Raw genomic sequence first — 21,876 nt, forward strand, 5'->3', positions numbered from 1 at the left:
TTGATTGGGGGGTGGTGGCCTGGGTCTCAGGATATTTAGAAACTCCTCAGATGCTTCTGGTTTTCAGCCAAGAGGGAGACCACAGCATGAGTCGGTGATGGAGTCAATGGGGTGAAGTACTGCTTTGCTAGCATTTAAAAAGTATATATGCTGCTGCTAAGTCACTTCAGTCATGTCGGACTCTGTGCGACCCCATAGACAGCAGCCCACCAGGCTCCCCCGTCCCTAGGATTCTCCAGGCAAGAACACTGGAGTGAGTTGCCATTTCCTTCTCCAATAAGTATATATAGTTGAAGAGAAAATATTAATGCCTAGCACAGTATTTAAGGGTAAGAAGTATTTTATATGGGGCTTCCCAGGTGGCTCAGTGGTAAAGAATCTGCCTGCCAAGCAGGAGACAAGGGTTCTATCCCTGGGTCAGGAAGATCCCCTGGAGGAAGACATGGCAACCCACTCCAGTATTCTTGCCTGGGAAATCCCATGGACAGAGGAGCCTGGAAGGCTATATAGTCCATGGGGTGGCAAAGTCATGTTCAGCCAGACACGACTGAATGACTAAACACAACAATAACAACAACTATTTTGTATGCGTGTTGAGGTTGAAAACACTGCTGGAAAGGGTAGAGCCATAAGCATAATCCCTGCCCTCAACTTGCTTTTAGTCTGGCTGTAACCACTTCAGAAACTGCTTGCTTCTTGTTGTTAATGATAGTTAACATGAAAACATTTTTTATTGAAGTATAATTGACATATAACATTATACTAGTTTTAGGTATTCAACATAATCTTCAATATTTGTATATATTGTAAAATGATCATCACAATAAGTCTAGTTAACATCTGTCACCATATGTAGAGAAGTTTTTATCTTATAGTGAGAACTTTTAATATCTATGGTCTTTAGCTACTTTCATATATGCAATAAATATTACTAACCATAGTCACTATGCTATACATTAAATCCCCATAACATATTTTTTAATAACATGAAGTTTGTGCCTTTTATATATATATGTATTTTTTAATTATTTTATTTATTTGGCTGCATTGGGTCTTAGTTGTGGGAACTGGAATCTTTTGTTGCAGTGCATGGGCTCTCTAGTTGTGGCACTCGGGCTTAGTTGTTCCACTGCCTGTAGGATCTTAGTTCCCCAGTCAGGGATGGAATCCGTGTTCCCTGCACTACAAGGCAGACTCTTAACCACTGAACCACCAGGGAAATCCCAAAGTGTGTACCTTTCGACCCCTTTCACCCATCTCACTCATTCCCTATCTCCCAGCTCTGGCAACCACCAGTCTGTTCTTAGTATCTGTGAATCTGGATTTTTGTTTTGTTTTTAGATTCCACATATAAGTGAGATCATTTGGCATTTGTCTTTCTCCATCTGACTTATTTCACTTAGCATAATGTCCTTGAGGTCCATTCATGTTGTTGCAAATGGCAAGATTTTATTCTTTTTCATGGCTGAAAATATTCCATCGTGTATCTATACCACATCTTTATTTATTCATCGGTGAACATTTAGGCCGTTTCCATATCTTGGCTATTGTAAATAATGCTGCAGGGTTCATATATCTTTTCAAGTTAGTGTTTTCATTGTCTTCGGATAAATACCCAGAAGTGGAATTGCTGGATCACATGGTAGTTCTGTTGTTAATGTGAAATTCAGTACAAAACGTTTATAGTCCTGTGGCTTGGGAGGTTTTGAGCCTTTCTGCTCACATTTTGAGGTTCCACCCTGACACTGATAAAACCAGTTGCTGGACAATAAAGATGACATGCGTACTTTCACCAGCAAATGAATTTAATTATAGTGTAGCAGCTAGATGATAATTTCCCCCCTTTGTCTGTGTTAATTATATATACCGTGGTATGCTAGGTCAGCAGTGGTCTAAATACATCCAAGCAAATATTGGGTCTTGCATAAATCATCCCGGACATTTTATGAGGATCAGTCTAACGGCCTCTTGACTTCATTATCTATGGGAATTTGGGGGTCTTACAAAATAAACTGTAATACACATTCATCTCACTGCGAGGAAAGCAGTGTAAAGTGGTAGAAGACTAGCCAGCTCTGGTCGTATTTTATCTCAGTGCTCAAAAGCCAGTAAACCGAAGGGACTCTTGCTGTGTTCCCGTGGTGGTGACTGTTGGCAGAGGCTGCAGCTGTGGAAGACGTGGACATCGAGGTCAAGCCTTTGGGATCACTTTTACTGATCCATTACAAGTCCATGAAAACACTCACCAAGGCTTCCTATTTGACTTGAAACACATTATTTGAAAGGGTGGGCTTCAATTTAGATACCTGGAAAATAGGCTGAGAAGTCTTATGATTCCTCACAAAGCACTCTGTGGTCTCGTCACAAAGTTCTTTAACAATTCAAAGGGCCGTCCTGCGTTGTTTGCAGTTATGTCTTACCTGGAAGAAGGTAGGCTTGGGATTATTTCTTGAATGAGCTGCTGAAGAAAGCTGTTGCCATTGTGTAAGAAAAGGAAGGGGTTAGATTGACAGATATTTATTAATTGTCTGACAAGAGCATTTTCTGATAATGATTTAGCTCCAGGGGACTGCACCACATTAAATATGCAACTCTGTTTCTTCTAGGTGTCTGAAGGTTCTCTGGTCCATTTTTCATCAAGAAACTTCTCCTTGTCAGCAGAAACAGAAGAAAGGAGCTTCCCCCATGGAAACGAACATCTGTTAAATTGGGCCCGAAAGGAATATGGAGCGGTCACTTCATTCACTGAACTCAAGATAGCAAGAAACATTTATATTAAAGTGGGGGAAGGTAAATTCTATGTGGTCTCAATTAATGACTGATTTATGACAGTCAGTTGTTTTCTTTTCGGAGACCAGGTGGCTAGGGCAAGGAATCAGAGAATTACAGATTGCTGGAGCTGGCAGGACCTGAGAGATCGCTGGGGCCCGCTCCCCACCACATCCTCTCCTTCCCTTTTTCCTTCTGAGGAGATAGGCCTGGTAATGGGGGAGAAGTGGGGAGTAGCCTGGTTGAGAGAGGAGGAAGTTGTTGTGTAGAATTTAGAAGACACCCAGGCACAGAAGTCAGAGGTGAGTGGAAGCTGACAAGCTGAGGTGTGGGAAAGGAAGGGCTAACTGATGGAGTGCAAGGAGAGTTAGCGTGGTGAGTCAGCAGTTAGAGCTTCCTCCCACCTGTTATTCTGCAAACATTTAAAGCCAGTGTCAGTGTTATGGCCTCGAGACATCAGTTTACTTTTGAACAATAGCAGAGCAAGTGTTTGAATGTATTTTTAATACGAATGCTTGTTACAAGGACAAATTATTGGAGAAAGGAGCTATTTAGCCTTGATAAGAAATGGCCTATTTTAATTTCCTTGCCTTGCAGAGGGATATAAATATCTGGTGATTCAATTTTGAAAGTATATTATTTCTCAAATAACTTCTTTATCATTATTTTTAGTTGAGTATATTTGGAACTCCCAAATAAGTTACTAGAAATAACAACTCTTGTGAACGGGCCCTTGTTACAGTCAGGTGATTGTGTGAAAATGGCGTTTCAGGTCCTCTGGGTCCATCTGCTTTCTTCTGAATTCTATAGCAGTTGTCTCCTCTATCATAGACTCTGTGGAAGCATGAGTGAGTTATTGAATGCTCGTTCCCAGCCCTTTTCCGGATCTGGGATGTTTGACAGACTCAGGACACTGATGTTAAGTGTGTGCTGTGTGCAGAGGCCGTATCAGGGGATTTCTACATGCACCCTCATTTAACCCTGCCAGTAATCCTAGGAGGAAACCATTATTTTGACCATTTTGCAGAGGGGTCAATGGAGGGTTAAGCTAACTTGCTCAAATCCACATTATTATTAGCAAGTGACAAAACTAGAACTCACACTCAGGTTTTCTGACCTTTGAGTCTAATGCTTATTGCCTGATGTTGCATTTTAAGTCTTAGCCCAGTGAGATTGAAGATTGAAGGCAAAAAGAGAATACAGAAGCAGAGGATACAATGGTTAGATAGTATCACTGACTCAGTAGACATGAATCTGAGCAAACTCTAGGAGATAGGAGGAGCCTGGCATGCTGCAGTCCATGAAGTCACAAGGAGTCAGACATGGCTTAGCAACTGAACAACAACAAACATAAAAGTAGGTTACCTAGATGAAAAGGCTTGTTTAGTTGAATAGAGGGAGGAGGAGTTTAAAGGAGAGCAAGTTTCAAAAACTTGAAGTTTGTTATTAAACTCTCATGGTATTCAGGTCGCTAATCATAGAGGTCAAGCCCCATTGGGACAAAACAAACAAAAAATCTCTTTTAATAAAGGTTCTAGGCCCTGACCATGGTCTCTTTTTGAAGCAGAATTTTAGTGCATATTGACTGGATATTGATTACCTCCCTGGAATTTGTTAGAATAAGAACATGTGTTATGGTAACATGTAGAAGGTTGGGCTCTATTCTATTCTCTTAAGAGGGCATGAGCTTCAGTGCACAAGAGTGAAGGGTCCCATGATTTCCCCAAGGCTGCACACTGGATCAGGGAAGAACTTTAAGGACCTTGTGTCCTGCCCAATAAAAACTTTAATTTCTTGTAAACACCTTTAGAGATCCTAAAACTTGACTCCAGATACCAGTCAGGTGTAAATCACTGGCCCACACCATGGAGAGGAGCAGCTGGGGAAGTGAGGGTCCTTGGCTAGGTTGGTGGACCACGAGGCGCTGTTGTCTGTCACCATGGATTAGACTCTGCTGAGCAGACCTCATCCACTGGTTTCCCAAAACCTGACCTGTCTCTACCCAGCTGAGTTAGGGATCCTAGGTCTTGGGCCTCTTCTTATTCTATACAAAGTGTGGTCCCCACCCCAGCAGCATCCTCATCACCTGGGAACTTTTAGAAATGCTGGTTCTCGGGCCCATCCCAGACCAACTGACTTAAAAACTCTGATGGTAGGGTCCAGCCATCTGTGTTTTAGCAGGCACTCTAGAGTGATTCTGCGTGCTCAGTCACTCAGTTGTGTCTGACTCTTTACGACCCTATGGATTGAAGCCTGCCAGGCTCCTCTGTCCATGGGATTTTCCCAGGAGAAACACTGGAGTGTTGCCATTTCCTCCTCCAAGGGATCTTCCTGACCCAGGGATCGAACCTCCGTCTCCTGTGTCTCCAGCACTGCAGGTAGATTCTTTACCACTGTACTACTTGGGAAGCCCTTGGTGCTTCTATTACTTGGTAAAGTTTGAGAACTACTGCTCTGACCTATATGCTTAGAGTGGAAGAACTGAGGGCTTTCAGTTCTTATCCCAGCTGGGCTTATTATCTGCAAGGCTTCAAGCAACATTCTGATTTACCTACCACCAGAGCCTCAGTTTCCATAGTAGGAAAATGAGGTCTTTACGTTACCCCTCAGGTTCTTCGAGTATGTTATTCTAGCTCTCACAGTGGTTTGTCAATCCTTTCCTAAAATACAAATAAGCATGTGACTTCCCCCCTCCCCCACACTTGCCAGGTTTCTACCCGGGGATTCCCCTTTGTGGTTTCCTCTCTGCTTGGCAGTTGGTATAAGTTTTGATGCCAGGCATGCGGAAGGTCATTTGGGGCAAAAAAAAAAAAAAAAAAACCCACATACATGCATGCACACACAACAAAAAGTGATCAGCTTACTCAACTTAGTGACAATGGCATCTGGGACTTAAGCCCTTAATAGCAGCAACTTTTAAACAATTAAACCTTTCCTGGTGGCTTTGGAGGGTCACAGTGTGGGTGAGCTTTTTGTTGCTTGTCTCAAATCTCACACCAGTATTTGTTAATTCCGAAAACCTATGCCACGTGCCTACTGTGTATGTGCCAGATGCACCCCAGGCTCATCTGTGAACTAGGAATACAGGCCAGAGTCCCAGGAGGGGGTCCTTGTCTCCTGAGTCCCTGGCCCATGTCTCCATCCTCTGACGCTTGATGGAGTTTCAGCCTTGCCACCCCGACATCACTTTCTGTCCTGTGATCTGGGGGAGGCGCTCACAGGGCTACAGCTGCAGGGTGTGCATTCCTCATCTGCTCATCTGGCAAAACCCTTAGCAGATGTGGAGGGGGTGCTGCTCCAGCAGCCAGAGTCAGCAGAGCCTGGGCCTCTTTAAGGGGGTCTTTAGGGAAGAAGACAGAATGCACAGCCAACACTTTCTTGAAGTGAACCTTTAAGCAGGGGCCCCGTGAACTCCCTGGGTCCCCCCTGTTCTAGGGGTGACACTGGGGGATGCCCTGGTGCCTGGAGCCAGAAAGCTACAGTGTGTGTTGTAGACTTCAGCACAGGGGCGTTGCGCAGTTGGGTGGGCAGTATCAACCCAATCTGGGGAACTCCTGGGCTGAGGCCTCACTCCTAAGTGAGACTTGCATATGAATTTGAACCCTGGCATCCTGTCCATTAAATGAAAAAGGCAGAAGTCTGTTTCATTAAAGTGCCAGGTCTCTGATTAATTACCCCTTCTGAAAAAAGCTTGCTGCACCTAGAACTTCCTTGACACCGGTCCCAGCTGTCACACTGCCAGCAGTTTCAAGTTCTGTTTAAACATTTAAACCACTCGATGGAAATCCCATCAGCCATGGTGCTGTGTAAGCAGCATGTGCTCTTGGGGGAGTATCTTAGAACTCTTCATAAGTGCATCACTTTCCCTGGTAGAGGTGATGAACAGCCCTCAGCACAATGAGATAATGTTTGTGAAAGCACCTTGCAAACTGTTAAGTGCCATATAAACGTTCGCTGTCTGTGTCAAGATTATAAGAAAGAGTGGAAGTCTGCCCTCACTCTAACAGTCTTTAGAGTATAAATGACTCTGAGGAAGAAATATGAAGGAATGATTAATTCTACAGCATGGGCCAGAGAATTAATTAGGTTTCTGGTTCTTCTATTCATTGAAATAGCAAATATCCAAAGAGGAGCATCCTTGGGGCTAGGATGGATAGGTCATTGGATTCAGTGTTGAGTATGCTGAGTGACATAGCTGTTGGGTTTTTAGGTGGGGGGTGCTTGGTAGGCAGATGGCTGTGCAGGTGTGCAGCTCAGGAGCCATGGTCTAGGTACAAGTTGAAGCTGTGGGAGTGATTGAGATCATCTAGGAAGAAGACGAAATAAAAAGAGTTGAGGAAGCAACTGATATTCTTAGCCTTGGTTTATATCAGGGTTAACTGTGGAGCTTTTCAAAACGAAAGCCTTCTAGGTCCCACCTAGATCTTCTGAGTCAGACTCTCCGGGGTGGAGTCCAAATAGGTGGCTTCTGATGTGCACTGAAGATTGAGGACCACAGATGTTTAAAGGATGAGCAGAGGAAGAGCCCGTGAAAGACTGAAAGACAGATCAGAGGAAATGGGTGAGGACAAAGCAGAATCAAAGAAAACAGGAAGGGAGAGGATTTAGACTAGAAGAGGCCACTGGAGTTGGTCAGAAGGAGCCCACTGATGACCACAGAGGAAGCACTTGAGGGCAGAAGCTTGAGGTTCCCTGTGTCCTGCACTTGCCCAGGGTCCCTCTTACCTTCTCTCCTTTGAGTCTGGTTACCACATAGCTCATTGTGTGTGTTTCTTTTTCTTTCTTTCTTTTTTTACTTTCAGATCAAGTGTTCCCTCCCACGTGCAACATAGGGAAGAATTTTCTCTCCCTCAATTATCTTGCTGAGTACCTTCAGCCCAAAGCTGCAGAAGGGTGTGTGATGTCCAGCCAGCCCCAGGATAAGGAAGTACATATCATTGAGTTGATCACCCCCAACTCTAACCCCTACAGGTGAGTGAGTGTGAGTGTGTGTGTGTTTTCTGAACCAAGAGATGAAAACAAAGACATGATGTGACTTGACAAAATTCTGACTTGAGGCAGGGAGAGGCTCACCCCTCCCTCGTGTGAGAGGGAGGGAGCAGCTTCTATTCACAGAATCTTTGAAGAAAACAGTAAAGATACCAGTGTCGTATTTTATTTTCTGATCTCTCTCTAGATTTCATATATCCCAGATGAGTTCTGAAGCATAATCTGAACTTCTTGGTACAGTCATTCATTGTTATCTGCAGGAGACTGTTTTCAGATACCCCTCGGATACCAAAATCCATAGATGCTCAAGTCTTTTATAAAAATGGCATAGTATTTGCATATAAACTACACGAATTCTCCTGTATACTTGAAATTGCCTCTAGATTACTTATCATACCTACTACTACTACTAAGTCGCTTCAGTCGTGTCCGACTCTGTGTGACCCCATAGACGGCAGCCCACCAGGCTCCGCCATCCCTGGGATTCTCCAGGCAAGAACATTGGAGTGGGTTGCCATTTCCTTCTCCAGTGCATGAAAGTGGAAAGTGAAAGTGAAGTCACTCAGTCGTGTCCGACTCCTAGCGACCCCATGGACTGCAGCCTACCAGGCTCCTCTGTCCATGGGATTTTCCAGGCAAGGGTACTGGAGTGGCGTGCCATTGCCTTCTCCAACTTATCATACCTATTATAATGTAAATGCTATCTAATTAGTTGAAAATACAATATTTGTTGTTGTGCAGTCACTCAGTCGTCACCGACTCTTTATGATCATGGATTGAAGCAAACCAGGCTTCCCTGTCCTTCACCATTTCCCAGAGCTTGCTCAAACTCATATTCTCATGTCCATTGAGTCAGTGATGCCATCTGACCATCTCATCCTCTGTCATCCCCTTCTCCTCCTGCCTTCAATCTTTCCCAATATCAGGTCTTTTCTAGTGTGTCGACTCTTCACATCAGGTGGCCAAAGTATTGGAGTTTCAACTTCAGCATCAGTCCTTCTAATGAATATTCAGTACTGCTTACCTTTAGGATTGACTGGTTTGATCTCCTTGGCGTCTAAGGGACTCTCGAAAGTCTTCTCCAACACCACAGTTCAAAAGCATCAATTCTTCGGCACTCAGCCTTCTTTATGGTACAACTCTCACATCCATACAAGACTCCTGGAAAGATCACCACTTGCACTATACCAATCTTTGTTGGCAAAGCAATGTCTCTGTTTTTTAATATGCTATCTAGGTTGGTCATAGCTATTCTTCCAAGGAGCAAAGGTCTTTTAATTTCATGGCTGCAGTCACCATCTACAGTGATTTTGGAACCCAAGAAAATAAAGTCTGTTACTGTTTCCCTTGTTTTCCCATCGATTTGCCATGGAGTGATGGGACCATATATGCCATGATCTTAGTTTTTTGAATGTTGAGTTTTAAGCCAGGTTTTTCACTCTCCTCTTTCACCTTCATCAAGAGGCTGTTTAGTTCCTCTTCACTTTCTGCCATAAGTGTGGCGTCATCTGCATATCTGAGGTTATTGGTATTTCTCCCAGCAATCTTGATTCCAGCTTGTGCTTTATCCAGCTTGTGCTTATATTAAATACAATATAAATGCTATGTAAATAGTTGCCTGCAAGGAGCAAATTCAAACTTTACTTTTTGAAATTTCCTGGAATTTTTTCCCCCAATGTTTTCCATCTGTGGTTGGTTAAATCTGCAAATGTGGAACCTGGAGACACAGAAGATGGACAGTACTAGTTATAGAACAGACAGTCTTACTCCATTATTATCACCTATGACTGAGGTTATCCCTGATAAGAAAATTACAAAGTGTGCCTTATTAGCATAGTTATCATTTTAACAAATTTTTTTTAAACAAATCTCTGTTTATAGTGTCCTCAGAGCACTTTAGGCGCTCATAACTGTTTGAAGCTGTGTGACTGTGTATGTGTGAGTGAGTGTGTGTATGTGTGTCAGAGGAATGGCCCTTCATGGTGACACATCAGAGAACTATTAGATACTTGCCTTTCTCTCCAACCCTCAGCATCCTGTCCAGGACTGAAAATTTAACTCTCTTTATCAAGAATGATTAGGGAATTTACTTAAGAAAGAAAAGGGAGAAAGTAGGCCTTTCTCCCACTTCCACTTGCATTTCATAGGGACTAGTGAGTAAAACTGTTAATTTATATTATAGAAGGATTTTACAGTTAAAATTCTAATCAAACTTTGATTTCAAAAGTGAATAAACTACAGATTGGTTTTTGAAAATGGAAATTTTGTCCCATGTGAAGAATTGTGGAAAATTGAAAGGGAATGGGGATAGAAGTAATGGAAGCATGTATACTTCGGTATTAGCCCTAGGGCTTCATTTGAGTACTATATACCACTCATTTTATGCTTTCCAAGTGTGTAAAACCAGGATGGAAATAAAGACTTTCCTCTAAATCCAGAATGCCAGAGATGTTATTATTTGGTAAGAATTCTCTTTCGTACTGGATTCTTAGAAGTTTGGATTGTGTTCATGAATTTTCCAATAATCACTTGGTTGACCATCTGTTTTTTTTATTTTAATAGCTATCTCCAGAAGTTTGGGGAAGTTTATGCAGATATGATTTTGTAACAAATGTTGATGGCTTAAGCAAACCTTATATAAGTCAAGAAATGCTCTAGCCTTTTGCTTCTTATTTTATTCTGAAGTTTTCTAACTTTTTTACTGCCTCCCTCTTGCGTCCACCCTGCCACCCTCCACTCACCAAACTGCCACCCACTCCTGGTTTGAAGGATTTTGAGCGTATAACAAATTAGAATGTTACATATCGAAGGTGTTGAGCCTGAAGAAGCAACAATTCTGCTTCAAAAGTAAACTCTTGTGGTTTGTTCAAGTCCATTTCAAACAGTGGCCACATGAAATAACCACCTTTTTTTTTTCCCAATGAAGAGAAAAAGTTTAGTGGCTAATTAACCACAGGCGTATTTTTCTATTGTTATGTAAAATCATTTTGTTATGTGTGCACTAAACAATCTGTTTTGCACATGTCATTTGCCTGGGATCCACTCCAGCTTTTTAATCAACTGGCCAGACACTGGAAACATGAAGACTTGGAAGAGGGGAGTTGCAACTTTCTGGCATTTGGGTCCTAACTCTGCCTTTGTTTTCCACTCACAGTGCTTTCCAGGTGGATATCATAATTGACATAAGACCTTCTCGGAAGGATCCTGAGGTTGTCAAAAATCTGATCCTGATCTTGAAATGCAAAAAGTCTGTCAACTGGGTGATCAAATCTTTCGATATTAAGGGAAACCTGAAAGCTATTGTAAGTTGGTTAAGCATTTCTTTGTTTTGATGAATGGCAGTAATTTAAGCTGTGTTTGTATGTGTTATTTTTGTGAAGTTTTTCTCCATTATTTTTCACTTTATAAAACAGGCTGTTCCTTGGCTTCTCCTGTCAAGGACAGGCAGTGTGGTAGTTAAAAAAGGTCTTTGTGGTCAATACAGACCTGGGTTCAAGTTCAGACTCTGCCACTTATGAACTGTGACCTTGGGCAAGTCCCTTCACCTCTCTGGATCCCACGAGCTTCATTTGTGAAATTCCTGAAATCTATTAGTGTGCTTTCCAGTCTTGTTGTTGTTGTTGTTGTTTTTCAGTTAATGTCTATTTGTGTTTTTTTTTTTTTTGTATCAGTTTATTTATTTTTTACTTTACAATATTGTATTGGTTTTGCCATACATCAACATGAATCCGCCACGGGTGTTCACGTGCTCCCCATCCTGACCCCCCTCTCACCTCCCTCCCTGTACCATCCCTCTGGGTCATCCCAGTGTTGTTGTTTAGTTGCTAAGTCGTATCCTACTCTGCGACCCCTTGGACTGTAGCCTGCCAGGTTCCTCTGTCCCTGGGATTTCCAGTCTTAGTAAATATAAAACAATGAACACAAGCATTTCATGGCTGAGAATCCTGTGGGGGCCTCAGTGTCATGGCTGTGAATATCAGCTCTTACTCTAGGGTTGGGTCTTTACGAAAGATGTGGGAAATGAGCTAATTCCAGCTGATTTTTCTTTTCGAGACAAATACTTGGTATTGGCATGTGTTTTTGCTTGCTCCTAAGGATAAAACCCTGATAAAAGAATTACAGCTGTGCACAGGTTAGTGAGATGATGCTGGAAAAGTATCCCCAGCCTGTTTCCTAAGCCTTCTGTTTCATGAAGGAAATATATGTAAGACGTTTAACTGGGTGGCATGATGGGCAGACAATAGCTCATTTCACGAAAAGTTAAATGTTGAAATTTGGTGGAATCCATTTTTTCCAAGTATGTTTAGGGAGATAGCTATTTGACAGAATATTGCAGCAAATTATATTGAAAGTTAAAGAATTCCCTTTCCTCATTTTTAAAAAGATAATTATCTCTTTGGATGCATGCGTGCGTGCTAAGTTGCTTCAGCTGTGTCCAACTCTTTGTGACCCTATGGACTGTAGACCACCAGGCCCCTCTGCCCATGGTATTCTCCAGGCAAGAATACTGGATTGGGTTACCATGCCCTCCTCCAGGGGATCTTCCTGACCCAGGGATCAAACCCTTGTGTCTTACGTCTCCTGCATTGGCAGGCGGGTTCTTTACCACTAACGCCACCTGGGAAGCCAATTACATCTTCAGCATCTCTTTTTGCGGGCTTAAATGTTAGTGCGTTGTCTTTTAAAAAAATTTTTTTTAATAAATTTAAATTAAAAATTTTAAACTGGAAGATAATTGCTTTACCATGTTGTATTGGTTTCTGCCATACAACAGTGTGAATCAGCCATCAGTATACCTATATCCCCTCCCCCTTGAGCCTCCTTCCACTCCACTATCCAACCCCTCTAGGTCATCACAGACCACCAGGCTGAGCTCCCTGTGTTATACAGAAACTCCCACTAGCTGTCTGTCTTACACGTTGGTAGTGTATATGTGTCAGTGCTACTTTCTCAGTTCACCCCACCTCCTCCTTCCCCTGCTGTACCCACAAGTCTCTTCTGTACATCTGCATCTCCATCCTGTGCATCTGCATCTGTCCTGTGTGTTGTCTTTTTTAAAAACTGTGGCCAGTTCCTCTTTCAGTGCCTGCACTGAATCAGTTGGAGTGGGATTTATGTTTTCAGTGGGTTCATGTTTTGGGAGAGGGATGCCTTTGGCATTAGTATTATTCATTCATGGCACCTTCTGTGTGACAACACAGTGAACAGAGCCAATAGTCCCCTAGGCAACATCCTGTATGAGCATTTGCCAGAGGCAGTGGGTACAGCCATGAGCACACACATCTTAATTTTAAAGTAATCATCTCTGGTTCCTGTGGGTTTTTTTTTTGTTTTTTTTTAACTTTTAGGGGATCCCAATAAACCATCATGTGTAGTGGTGATACATCAATTTGGTATTGAGCACAAAGCCCAGCAGTGATTTTCTGAAGTCAGAGCTGTTGTGAATGCTTTCCCTGGCATGGCATGAGCAGTGTTGGTGACCTGGGCTGTTTGCAGCCTTTGCTGCCTGGCACACCAGCCAAATGTTTTTAATTTCAGAATAACAAAAACAGGAAAGGGAATCATGCTTTGAAAGGCAGAAACATACGGTACATTTTAATTCCCTGCTGGAGTTCTTGTGTAAATGTTCTCTTGGCCCTGACCCTTCGATGGCTCTTTCTCTCCCTGAGCATGTGTGCCTGGTCCAGGGCAGTCCTGGAGTTCACTCTGAAGGTCCCCACTTCTCCTATGAATCAGAGAGGCTAGAAAAAGAGATTGTTCATCTCAGTGCAAGATCTGTTTATATTGCTCTCCTTGGCTGTACTCCTGTTCCAGGCCAATTTTGGACAATGCATGACAACATTACTAAACAATTAGGTAATGTTTCATGATGTTCCTTTCTATTCTCCCAATCAGTTTCATGCTTTGTGATTTCTTAACTCCTGTCTCAGATGTGAGTTCTGACTGTGCTGGGAGGGAAAGTTACCTGCTAATAAAAAGGTGGAGTGGAGAGAATGCTGGCTTTGAGGCCAGCCAGGTCTGGATTCAAATCCTATTTCCAATTGCTATTATCCCAGTTGATCCTGGGCAATTTCATTGAACTTTGAGTCTGTTTCCTTACCTGTGAAATGGATACAATGATAATACTCACCTTGAGAGTTCTTATGAGGTTTAGCAGGGTCCATTCATTCATTCAACAAATATTTGTTAAGTGTGCCCTGGGTATTTCATCTAAAGCAGTCAGCATACGCCTGCACATGATGAGTTCTCAGCTACATGTACTAGTAAACTTCTGTGAGCCTCGGGTTCCTCTTCTCTAGAAAAGAATAGTAATGCCTACTCCTTATATTTTGGAGAAGAATTAAATAAGAAAACATATATTAAGCACTTAGCACAGTGCCTGCCATAAAGGATGGTGGTAGGGAGTAGGTTTCTATCTTCCTTCTATTAGCAATTCTTTAAGAGTTTGTAGGGACAATTAACAAAGTGAAGATAATGACAAATGTTTACTAAAGGAATTGTGTGGAACTTGATGGGGAAATTTAAAGAAAAGCACCATTAAACATAGGTCGGGTATGTATGTGTGTGTGTGATACGACGTGGGCAGAATGAACCCTCTAAAAGACAGGATGGTCCAAAGAGGCACAGAGGGTTGTGCTGGGCCAGATGGGATTACTACAAGTGTCCACATTACATCATCATGCCCAGCTCTGGCTTTTAATTCGGGGCCCTTATGGACCATGCATAATCACATTTTGGAAAAGACTCCAAAACATAAAATAGATGGAGATAACTTGTTAGAAATTTTCTGTTGTATGATTTCATAGGGCCTCAGGGCTTCAAGTTTGCAAATAGTGAGTTTATTCTTAGAAGAGATATTTTTTAATCCCATTGGGAGTATGGACTGCACCCTCTGCCTGACTTTTCCTCCAGCCTCTGCCCTCCCAGATACCAGCAGTTTTGATGCAGGTGTGTGGATGGTGGGGAGAGGGAAAGGTACTCAGACTCTACTTAACTCATTGTCCTTCGTGAAGATATGGCTAGGAAAGATGGCGGTGGTATTTGAGACCTCCTTGAATACTCCCTAATGGAGTAGCTATACCGAGGCCTTGGGAGCCTGGGAACTCCCAGAAATACAGGATAAGAAACCCATTCATTGCTGGGAACCAACTTGCCTGCCATTGTCCCAAACCTTGCTGCTTTACAAATGCATAGATAGATTTCTAGCCTTGTAAATCCTGAGGTGTAATCAATATGAGTTGTGCTGACAGCTCCTAGTGTTCATGTGGAAAGGTGTAAACAACTCATTCCATATTGCTACAAAAAGAACAGGTGGCAGTTACGATGACAGTATTCTGGAAATACAGTATTTTCTCAGCTGTCCAACAACATGAAAGACTAGGGCAGATGAGGCCAAACAGTATTGTTTAGGCCAGTGTTGCAACTCCAGCCAATCAAAACGACAGGCTGCCTTGAAAGCCCGGAAGGAGCTGTGCTGAAAAAACTGCTGTTGACTCAATGAGTAAAAAGGTCTAAGAACTAATTGGATCCTTCTTTACTTCATTTTAGTTTCCTTCCGTCCTCCTCCTCTCCCTCTCCTCTTTCTTCTTTCCCTTTCCTTAAGGAATGTTTTCTGAATCCCAGTAAGAGCAGAATAATCCAAATCTGTGGAACTGAGGTGTTTTTTTTTTTTTTTTTTTGCTAATGGCTACAGAACTTGGTTACAGCTCTTTCTGGTCCCTTCGCGTGCATTATTGTGACTTGCTACTCTGATGAGCACTTCGGGTAGTAGGAAAATATACTGGGTGAGGTTCTTTCAGCTTTGAATTGAAAATGCGTGTCCTCAGCCAGTATCCCACAACCAGAGAGGCCAAGAGAACGCAGAGACTGTGAATCTTCTATGGTTTTATAATGGGAAAGGATTAATATTTAGTCATGTTAAGGGCAAAGAGAATGGGAAACAAATGGGGAATTTAGGAAAAATGCTGCATCTATGCAGAAGAAAATAATTGGGCATGGAAATTAAAGTGATTTTTATACGACATGAAATGGCATAATCCACTTGCTAGAAGGGCCTTCCAGCCCTGTAGGAACAGATGTTGAAAATGTGGTGACTTCCCTTTGGGTGCTCCCTGCAGCATTCAGCTTCCCTCCCCATCTGAGGAGAGCACTGCAGTAGGATCAAAGTGTAATGTGAAATTTACCTTCCATGTTCTTAGTACTCAGAGTCCTTCAATATTCTTTCCTGGAAAGATTCTTATCACTCAGTTTTAATTTTTAACTGACTACCAAATGAAAGTTAATTTTAAGAGTTATTTGTATTGTGGGATAAAAGTATTGGTACTTAGAGGCATGGTGGCTTAATTTAATATTTTAGACCATAAAATCTAACCATATTCCATTAATAGAACTGGCAAGTGTCTATAGTTACAGGATTGCTAAATTGATCATAAGTTATAAGTGAAATATCGACTTTGGTTGTTTCACCTTGTGTCATTCATAGTTTGCAAAGAGGATAGTCTCCACAGTGAAGTAACTAGGCTGTGCCTTCTTTCATTTAAATCTAGGATATAGGAATTAGGGGGTTCGTTGGTGGCTCAGCAGTAAAGAACCTACCTGCCAATGCAGGAGATGCAGGTTCGATCCCTGGGTGGGGGAGATCCCCTGGAGAAGGAAATAGCAACCCACTTCAGTATTCTTGCTAGGAAAATCCCCTGGACAGAGGAGCCTGGCGGGTATTGCAAAAGGGTTGGATGCGACATAGCATCAACATAGAAATAACAACAACATAGAAAGCAGAACACAGGCATGTTCGGATAATATAGAATACACATTTCTGAATACTGTATATATAATTTTAAATAAAAATAATAAAAGTTTTGTATCATATTTGATGTGTGTTAATTTAAACATTAACTCTAGTGACGTGCTAATCATGCTTATGATAATTAGATTATCCACTAATGACAAAAATGATTGTTATTTGTATCAACATAAGCAACCCAAATGATGTGACCAGTCAGCATGAATAGATATTTCTTTAATCTTCTGTTACAAGTTTTCACATCAGCATTCTCAGCCCAAGGAAAGTAGGGATCAAAAGAATAAATAGTTTGCTCATACACAATAGAGAATCTATTTGTTTCAGGTATTAAGGTACTGTTTAATTTTATAGACTCATGAGTGAAATTTTATTATTATCTTCAGGCTCCTAATAGTATTGGCTTTGGGAAAGAAAGTGAAAGATCTATGATAATGACCAAATCAAAAAGAGATGACATTCCTTCAACCCAGGAGAGTCTGGTCAAGTGGGCTTTGGACAATGGCTATAGTCCAGTAACATCATACACAGTGGCTCCTATGGCTAATAGATTCCATCTTCGGCTTGAAAGCAATGGTAAGTATGATTTTTTTGTTATTGTTTGTATAAAAAATACCCCCCCCCATGTGCTTTCCAATGAAGAACTTTCATTTCAACTCATATGGTGCTGTTTTTCTGTTGCAAATTTTAACAATTCATTTGACTACTTTTTACTGTAAAGCTTAAAGTTACGTAGAATTGTGCTAGATTATTTTGGTGAAACTATCTTGAATACAGACTTTTTACTAACATAGAGTCAATTGCATATCAGAAAACTTTGTTATAGATCACTTTCTCTCTGCATATATTAAGGATAAATTAGTCTGGGTTCTTTTCTCAGAGGAGCTTAGTGATCACTTTGGGCTGAGATACAGAGGGGTTGGGACAGCAGGAGAGAAGTCTTAGGTCAGGCCAGATCTCATAGGAAGTCACGAGGACTCATACTTGTGCTTTCTCATCCTCACCCAGAGGGAATATAGGCGTTATTACCCCACTTAGATGGAGGAGAAAGCAGAGGCTTAATAAGTTCTTTGAGGTTCTCCAGAGTCTTATAGCTACTAAGACTCGAACCCCAGGTTTTCTGATCCCTAGATCTCTTGCTCATTGCATGGTACTACAACTGAGTGCAGGGTTGGTAGAATGAAGGTTGGGAGTCCAGGTTCAAGTCCCAGCCCTGATATTTGATCACTGTTTTTGGAAGTTGCTTAACTTCTGAGCCTCTGATTCCTCCTCAGCCATATGAGGGAAACAGTAGGACCCATCTCACAGGGTGGTTGTGAAGGTTTTTTGTTAACAAATTAAAAACCTCCAAACCTCTTACTTCTTTTGGACCCATACAACTAACTGTGCCATCCTTTAAAAAAAAATGGTATTGAAGGAGAGCTAAGGTCTACTGTCATCATCTTTTCCAACTCCCATTGCAGGATAGATTAACCTCAAGTATATATCAGTTGACTTTGAAGGGATAATTGAAGCTAAGCAGCTTTTTCTTTTTGTTGGGGGACTAGGTTCTAAAAGGTACCTAGATATCTGTTAGAATTTAGCAGTGAAATAGGAGGTAGCAAAATAATTTCAAAATAGCAGTATTGTTTCAAGAAATCTTTAGATACTGTCCTAAAGAATCTCTAGATTCAAGGAAAGTGTTTCATTGGCATTTGAATGGAATAATATCATCCCACATAACTTATTCAAAGAGTAGATTTTTTTATAGCTTGAAGGGCCTTAGAAATCATCTAATCCAGCAGTTTTTAATCTTGGCTGCACATTGGAGTCACATGGGGAGCTTTAAAACATAATGATTTAAAGAGAGTTCAGTTCTTAATTGGGCTGGGGTACAGCCTGAGCATAGGGATGCTTTTTTTTAAGCTCCCAGAGTGATTTCAGTGTGTAGCCAAAGTTGAGAACCACTGATCTAGTTCAACCTCTTATTTAAAAAAAATTGGGAAACCAAAGCACAGAGAAGTAAGCTACTTACCCAAAGCTGCCAGACCAGTTAGAAAGAACATCAGGACTAGAATTCGGGCTTCGAGACAGACTTCACATCTCCTTTATACATTGCTCATTAGGGATAATTTTACATATGCCCATTCTGTGCTCATTCCTCCTATTCTCACCTTTCATGATAATGATTGTGACCTGGCATCAAACACTGATGATGTTCTGCCTTCTTCTCTTACCATCAGAGGAGATGAGAGATGAGGAGGTCCATACCGTCCCTCCTGAGCTACGGATCCTGCTGGGCCCTGGTACTCTGCCTGCCCTGGACAACCCACCCATTCGGGGAGGGGGAAGCCGAAATGGAGGTTTCCCTTTTCCCTTCCCCGACATCTCCAGGAGAGGCCGGAAGGAAGGGGGAGAAGATGGGATCCCTCGGCCAAAGGACCCTGTCATCCCTGGCATCCTGTTCCCTGATCCCAGAGAGCCAGAGGAGGTGCAGGGCAGCACAGATGTTGCCCTATCCGTCAAGTGTGACAATGAGAAGATGACTGTGGCTGTAGACAAAGATTCTTTTCAGGTTGGTGCAGTTTCTTAAAGGAGAGAATGGGAGGTTACCTCGCTGTCCATCTCACCTCAGTCTGTGTGAGTTATTTCCAGCTCTTTCACTTTTGAACTCTGGAGATTTGATACTGTTTTCTCAGTTGGATGGGCTCACTTCCCCTTGGCTGTGAGTCTCACCCGGTTCCTGTTGTTCTCAGTGAGGGGGGGTTCCAGATCCTTGTGTGTCAATATTTTGCTATTGAATTTCCAAGGCCAACAAACACAAATCTGGGGCTGTTGAGAGATGGTAGGCTGAAAGGAGGTAAGGGGGGAGAGGGAGTGCAGGCTTCCAGTGACCTTTATTTGGAAGACCAGGCAAAATGTGTGAACTGCGTGCTGTAGAATGGTCTGTGGACCCCTCTTTATGTCTTTGGTGGTGGTTGTTTCAGGCCAGCGACTACTCTGGGATGGAGCTCACCTTGTTGGATCCCACCTGCAAGGCCAAGACAAATGACACCCACTTCATTTTGGAGTCTCCCCTGAATGGCTGTGGGACTCGGCTCCGGCGAGCAGCCCCTGATGGTGTGGTTTACTACAACTCCGTGAGTGTTCTCCAGGACAAAGCTTTCCCTTTGCCTGAGCCTTGCTGGGTGTTACCTTAAAATTAGTCTTAAGATTTCTATGAAAGTGAGGAGGGCCATGTACCCCAGACTTGAATGAAGCCCAGTGTTGGTTCTCAACAAAATGGGATGTACTCTGACCCTGAACACTTTTGTTTTGTTGGTGAGTGTGTGGGAGTTGGGAGGCCCTGTTTTCTCGGCTGGAACATTTGTGATGATCTTTCCCACCCTTCCTTCCATCTCCTGGTGGCAAAGCGTTCACTGGCAAGGTGCTTATGGCTTTTTCTGGCTAAGCTGCAGGCTCAGATGGCCTGGTTCACATGAGGACAAACTCCAAGGCTATGAATGAGCACCTCTGTACAACTGAGCTAACCAGATCCATGGTTCATCTGAGATCCATGGCCTCATCTGAGGCATGTCTAGAAGTAGGAGAACTTTTCCTTCCCTCATGAACAAAAGAACCAAAAGAGAGAAGTCTGAAAAGGTCCTTTGAGAAATTATTAAATCTCTCTCCATCCTTAGGAAAGACCCTAAATTGAAGAACATCTCCTACTTTCGAAGTTACCCAGATTCCCCAATGATAGTCATTGCAGTAGCTACCCTTCACTTTCCAGACATCATTCTTGGAAGTTCACCTTAATCTTTTCAGATTAAATCTGTTTGTGTAGAGGCGGATACTACACAGTGAACGTTAAAAGAATTTGAACATGAAATTTCAAAAGGATTTTAAAGTGATAATTTTGCAATTTGAGTTGTACTTTTGATGATAGAAACAGGGCTCCAAGATCCCCGCGTCCAGCTTTGACGCGTGTGTGTGTGTCTGTGCTCAGGGCCTACCCAGCTTCGGCATGGGCTGGGGAGGCCCCGACTACTCTGTTTATTCCACTCCTGGTCCACAGATAGGACCCAGCCAGGGAGGAGACTGGCTTTCTGGTCAGCATGGCTCATGTAGGGACTGACTCTCCTGTGAGCCAAGTTTATTGTTCCTCAGACAATTTTAGAATGTTTGAGCTGGAAAGAACCCTAAGATGATCTCATTCAGCGTCCTCATTTCACAGGTGAGGAAATTGAACTCCAGGGAGTTACGAGACTTGTTTGGATTTGAGAGACGAGTTAGTGGGAGAGCCAGGACTGAATCCAGCTTCCCGACCTCTCATCCACTGATCTTCCCCCAGCCCTAGGCTGGAGCAGCTACTCCGCTTTGTTACTGAAATTATTTATTAACCTTTGACTTCTGTGATGAACACTCTTCTGCCAATTCCAACACTCATTTTCTTGCAATTATCCAGTTTTTCCAGATGTAATGAGTGTCATATATTACTGGTATACGTGATTTTGGAATTTTAAACTCTTTTAAAAATATTTCTATATATTTTTGGCTGTGCTGGGTCTATGTTGCGGTGCGGGCTTTCTCTAGCTGCAGTGCACAGGCTTCTCATTGCAGGGCGTCTCTTGCTGTGAAACTCGGGCTCTAGGGCACATGGGCTTCAGCAGTTGCAGCATGTGGGCTCGGTAGTTGCAGCTCCCAGCTCTAGAGCACAGGCTCAGTAGTTATGGCTCATGGGCTTGGTTGCTCTGAGGCAAGCAGGATCTTCCCAGATCAGGGATCAAACCTATGTCTCCTACATTGGCAGGTGGATTCTTTACCACTGAGACACCAGGGAAGCCCTGGAATTTTAAACTTTGATTTGAATTAATGCCAATAAGAGGCCATGATAACTGGTTAAGTTAAAAAAAAAAAAAAGTGCCATCTACCTCAGGAGAGAAAAGTATATTGCTTCTTCTTCTTTTTAAAAAAAATTATTATAGGGTAAGTAATAACCTAACTTGCTTCAGTTGCATCACTAATTTCTTTGAGGACCTGGAAAAGAATAGAGAGGCAATTTTCCTTCATTTCTTTCCCGTTCTGCTCTCCTCTCAGTGGCTATTTTAACCATTTCTTCTAGTTATAATTGTTTGTAGTAGTTTTCAGACTTAATATCTATTTTCATTTTACAACATATTCAAAATCTAAGGAGGTGGAGCATAAAATCAAACAAAAATTGTAACTATCCCATGTATGCAAATAAATTAGGAGTTAAGGAGTCCTAATTCCTGGGTGAATTTTTTCATCTTACATAGAACTAACCTTCTACCAGTGTTAAGATAGGTTTTCATGGCATAGAACTTGTTGTTCTTTCC

The 21,876-nt window shown here is 42.3% G+C and overlaps 1 protein-coding gene across 3 annotated transcripts in view; it reads left to right on the forward strand.

Moving 5' to 3' along the window:
* TGFBR3 (transforming growth factor beta receptor 3) overlaps nt 1-21,876 on the forward strand; it is a 209,241-nt gene that overhangs the window by 152,054 nt on the left and 35,311 nt on the right. For all 3 annotated transcript variants that reach the window (XM_070367696.1, XM_070367695.1, XM_070367697.1), the window contains 6 exons: nt 2,607-2,790; nt 7,572-7,740; nt 10,913-11,060; nt 16,945-17,134; nt 18,781-19,112; nt 19,525-19,677. In XM_070367696.1, the coding sequence (XP_070223797.1) occupies nt 2,607-2,790; nt 7,572-7,740; nt 10,913-11,060; nt 16,945-17,134; nt 18,781-19,112; nt 19,525-19,677 (1,176 nt within the window). The remainder of the gene's footprint in view (nt 1-2,606; nt 2,791-7,571; nt 7,741-10,912; nt 11,061-16,944; nt 17,135-18,780; nt 19,113-19,524; nt 19,678-21,876) is intronic.

Source organism: Bos mutus, chromosome 3 (assembly GCF_027580195.1).
Source record: "Bos mutus isolate GX-2022 chromosome 3, NWIPB_WYAK_1.1, whole genome shotgun sequence".
NCBI classification, from domain to species: domain Eukaryota; kingdom Metazoa; phylum Chordata; class Mammalia; order Artiodactyla; family Bovidae; genus Bos; species Bos mutus.